This window comes from Mandrillus leucophaeus, unplaced genomic scaffold, assembly GCF_000951045.1.
Source record: "Mandrillus leucophaeus isolate KB7577 unplaced genomic scaffold, Mleu.le_1.0 Scaffold216, whole genome shotgun sequence".
In the NCBI taxonomy this organism is placed as follows: Eukaryota; Metazoa; Chordata; class Mammalia; order Primates; family Cercopithecidae; genus Mandrillus; species Mandrillus leucophaeus.
The window spans coordinates 2,588,243-2,593,006 of record NW_012102210.1 but is presented as its reverse complement, the minus strand read 5'-3'; the positions used below and the strand labels follow the sequence as shown (position 1 = coordinate 2,593,006).

The 4,764-nt window shown below is 52.0% G+C and overlaps 1 protein-coding gene across 1 annotated transcript in view; it reads right to left on the bottom strand.

Annotated features, from left to right (window-relative positions):
* Positions 1–4,382, bottom strand: part of NOTO (notochord homeobox) — a 57,603-nt gene extending 53,221 nt beyond the window's left edge. The window contains exon 1 of the mRNA XM_011980759.1: positions 4,262–4,382. Coding sequence (XP_011836149.1) covers positions 4,262–4,382 — 121 coding nt within the window. The remainder of the gene's footprint in view (positions 1–4,261) is intronic.
* Between the last annotated feature and the right edge of the window lie 382 nt (positions 4,383–4,764).

Genomic DNA, 4,764 nt, shown 5'->3' with positions numbered 1-4,764 from the left:
GGGCGCCTGTAGTCCCAGTTACTCAGGAGGCTGAGGCAGGAGAATGGCGTGAACCCGGGAGGCGGAGCTTGCAGTGAGCCGAGATCGCGCCACTGCACTCCAGCGTGGGCGACGGAGCGAGACTCCGTCTCAAAAAAAAAAAAATTATGAAGACACAATACTGTCTGACTCACTATTTTGTAGGTATGGGCTGGCAGAGGTTTCTCAGCCCTTCTCATGGCCCCAACTCCAATGAATGTGACAGTGCACATGTGAGTGGGCGGGAGTGTGCATGATATCTGTTGGGGGGAGGTGTGTGTGTGGTGTCTGCTATATTCGAATATGTGTGTGCCTGGGGAATTGTGTGCATGTGAGTGGTGTGTGTGAATTCTGTTGGATATGAGTGTAGGTTTATGGAGGTGTTGGCGGGTGTGTGTGTCTGCTGAGTGTTGGTGTGTATGTATTTTCTCCTGGGCTGTGTCTGTATTTTTGTAGTGTTTGCTAAGGGTGAGGGTAAGTGGTATCTGTGGGGCATGTCTGCAGAGTGTTTGTGGTGGTGGCTGCGATGTATGCATGCAACGTCTGCTCTGTGTGCATGTATGGGGCTGGGGTGCCTGCAGGCTGCATCATAATGCCATAAAATGCCTGGTGAAATCCCCCTACCAGTGACTCTGTGCTGGCAGAGGCTGCCCCTTAGAGGCAAGTAGGGAAGGTCTGGGAAGTCCACTGTCTCAGGATGTCAGGAAGCTGAGGGACCACAGTAATTGCTATGCCCGGGGGCATGGAGACCCAGGCAGGGACAGGTGCTGGCTACAATAGGTAGACAAAGGCCAGTGCCTGGAAGCCTCCAATCCTGTTGAATACAGATGGCAAGGCTGCATGCACAACACAGATCCCAGGCAGGGGATAAGGATGGACATGTCAAGTCTGGGTCTCAATCCAGACAACATATTCAGGCTCAGGACAGTTCAGAAGGAGAGGAGCCCTGGGGGAAGGCTGAACTCAGATGGTTGGGGTAGGTGGGGAAAAGAAGTGAGCTGGCCAGGCTACTCCATATGGCACCCTGCTGGACGGAGGCAGCTCCATGCCAGGGCACAGGACTTGGTGAGGGGAACAGGAGCTGGACCTCAGTCCTGTTGCCCCCCTGGCTGGGTGCCCTCTTACAGGGGCCCAACTGTACATGGTGACCCTGGATATTGGCCTGGGACTACTATATCTGGGGCTGGCAGAGGACTGGGGGGCTGAGAAGGAGACATGGTCCCACGACTTGGAGGAGAGAGAAGGCTTGACCAGAAGGGACTGGCTGTGCAGCAGGATAGCTGGAGGCCTGTTGGCTGGGCATCCTGTCTCCTGGGTCCTGGACTGGTCTTGACAGCAAAGTCAGGGCAGATGGCACCAGCAAGCCACAACCTTCCTGCTCCACAGAGTGCTAGAATGGCCATTCATCAGTTACAGCAGGACTATAACGATGACCAAGAAGATAAGACAAAACAGAAGAGGGTGGGTAGACCAGAAAGAGTGTTCAGAAAGAAGCTTGAAAGAGGAGAGGAGAGAAGCTCCCGAGTAGTAGCAGCAACCTACCAGCTACATTTGTAACCTCGAACTACTACTTTCTGGCTTCAGTTTTGTCACCTGACTAAGAGGGTTGGAATAAAATGAATTTAAGTCTCTTTTACCTTTGACTAGGACTGACCCAGGCTGGCCTTTCACCAGCTCCTGTCCCCATTCCCAAGGGAAGCTGGGTGGGGGGTAGAGGGTGTGGACGACTCAGTGTGGTCCATCCTCAGACCAAAAACCCAGCTTGGGGCCGACACATTACTCTCTGAAACACCATGCTCAGGTGTGAACAAAGATGCTTGGTTACTGTGGACTTTTAGCTCCAAGGAGGGCTGTATTTTTCTTAACTCAATGTCTTTCTTAACTAATCAAATTAAGAGCCTGGCTGGGCATGGTGACTCACACCTGTAATCCCAGCACTTTGGGAGGCTGAGACAAGAGGATCGCTTGAGATCAGGAGTTCAAGATCAGCCTAGGCAACATAGTGAGACCCCCATCTCTTAAAAAAAAAAAATAGGGGCCCACATCTTTAGATTCCCAGGGCTGAGATTCTGGGAAACTCAGCCAAAACTCCAGACCTCATGCAAGTAGCAAAGGACCTTTTTTTTTTGTCACTGGGGCCTGGAGGACAGACAAGGGCAAAAGGCAGAGAATTCCAGCCTTTACAGGTCACAGAGAAAGTGGAGGAGGAGGAGGTAGCTGATGCCTCCACACCCAGGAGGGAGGGGGAAGTGATGAGCAAGATTTTTCACCCTTTCGGTAAAACAAAAAAAATTATTTCTCCTATTTCCTTCTCCGAGATTAATGATAAACTGTCTATCCCCTAAAAGAAAATGATAAAGACTCTAATTTTACTTGGAGGCTTAGAAATGCCATTTCTACGCAAAACAGGGAGCCCATAATCAGACTTGAGCGGGGCAGAGCTTTGATAGAAAATGTTTTCCCCTCTCCCTCTATTTCTTCCCCTCCTTCCCCTCGCAAACCAAGATGCCCGACAGCTAAAAACAATGCTCAATAAAGTGAAATAATATTTTAGTCAAAATAGGCCGAGACTGCTCCCAGCCAACTGTAAATTAGCATTTTGAGGGCAAATATGCAGACAATTTGAGATAATGAAGCCTGATTATTCAATCCAATGAATGTTAACTAGGGAGCAGAGGCTCCACTGCCTTATCTCACTCCCTTCGATTTATTTTTTTAATCGTTTCACATTTGAACTCTTTATTTGTTTCTGTTTTATGCGCCCCCTCCCTTCCTCGGTCACACACACACACACACACACCCCCCCACACCCCCACAGGCACAGTCTCCCTCCCTTCTCTCCTCTCCTCCATTCCTGCCCAGACTGCAGAAGGGGACCCTTGCAGAGGCCATCAGTCTTTCCACCCAGCCTGGCCTTCGGGTTGGGGTCAGCATGCCCCATGGAGCCCCTACTGTGTGCATGGTCAACGTGCACTAAACAGATGACACACACGCTGCTTCTCAGGGCTTAGAACAGGCCTGGGTGCAGGAGCTGGAGAATGGCAGGTTTATAAAGGAACATGCCGGGTGTATGTGGGGCTCGGAGAAGCGGGGATGGAAGGACAAGAAATGCCTTTCACGTCCTTCAATCCACCCTCCATGAAAGGTCCATGTGGAGCGCCCCCTGTCCCTAGGAGTCATGGAAAACTTTCTTAAATTATCCTTTGTCCCAGGCAGGACTCACTGCATAATTTGCAGGACCCAGTGCAAAATGAAATGCGGGGAAACTTGCCCAAAAATCATGGAGAATTTCGAGATAGTTGTGGCAGAACATTACGACACCAAGCAGGGGAACTTCTGAGCTCGGGGCTCAGGCAACTGCACAGGCCACACACCCATGCAGCTGACCTGGCTCCAGCAGCTAAGGGGCAGCCTCGAAGCCTGTTGGAGGTAACATAACGAGGCCTTCTGAAGGAAGGTTGAAGCCCTTCTGAAGTGAAGAGAGAGGTTTCTGAGACCCTGGGAAGGGTCCCAGCTGACTAGGGCTAGCCGCTGGGGTTGTGGGTGCCATAGGCAGGAGCCCCAGTGCCTGAACAGCTGTCAGCATGGTGGTTTCCCCTTGGATCCTTCAGCCTAGAGATGATGTTTACTTGGTGGTGGAAAAAACAGCTCCCACTTGGGTGAGGCTCCCCGCTGTTACGGTGCTTACCTGGCCTCAACCTCCTGCTTGGGTCCTGGCCCTACTTTTTCCCTCAGCAGTGTGGCCTCCCAGTCCCTGCCCTGTCCCCATGAGCTCCTGCCTGGGTCAAGCCCCTGCAGCTGCCCTTCCCTCGGGGCCCCGTTACCACCCTTTATGGTGTGTGCAGCAGGAAGTCCCCGCCTGAGCATGGCCTCCCACCTTGTCTGCCCTGTTCCTCAGCTTGCCCACTCCCCACCAGACCTCCTGCTCATCGAGTGCCCTGTTCACCACTCTCATCCTCCCGCTGCCTCTGCTCATACTGGGCCCTCACCTGGAGGGTCTTCAGCTCCCTCCTGCCTCCTATCTCCTCTCTTTCCACCCATCTCTTCACACCCAGCCAAAGAACACTGCTCTGCCTTTTGTCGGATGTGCTCTTGGGTGGGTGATTTAACCTCCTTGAGCTTTAGTTTCCCTGTGGGTAAATGGGATTGTAGTGGGGCCTGTCTTGTGAGGTGAGTGAGAAGACCAATCAAGCTGGTACAAGTAAAGCCCTGACCCTGGACTGGCCCACCTGAATGTGCATACCTGTTAGCTTGTGCTCTGGGAAGCCTCCGGGAAGCTTCAGAATGCCACAGCCAGTTGGAACAGCTGCCCTCCTAGAACTTCCGTAGCCTTTGGAGTCCTGGTCACACGGTGTAGCCTGCATTCTTACACTGTTTCCTCCACCTGATAGCAATTTCCCAAGAGTGGTGTGGTGGGCACTTAGGACAGGCTCCCTCAGCCTCCCATGCCACCCTCCTTTTGTCTGGAGAGGCTGGAAAATTAAGAGCTACATCTCCCAGATTCCCTTGCAGCTAGGTTTCTGGAAGTGAATTGGGCAATACTGATCAGTTAGACTCCTGAAACTCAGAAGGTGGACATGAGACTCTTTCCTGCTCTGGGTTTCTAATGGCTAGCAAGATAGTAGAAACATGATTACCTTTTTCTGCACCAGATTACCATTGTCCATCTTCTAGCTTCTGGGTGTCAAGAGGCAAAAGCTGTTGTTCTGGTTTCAGTAATGGCTTGATCCTGGCCGGCCTTCCTTC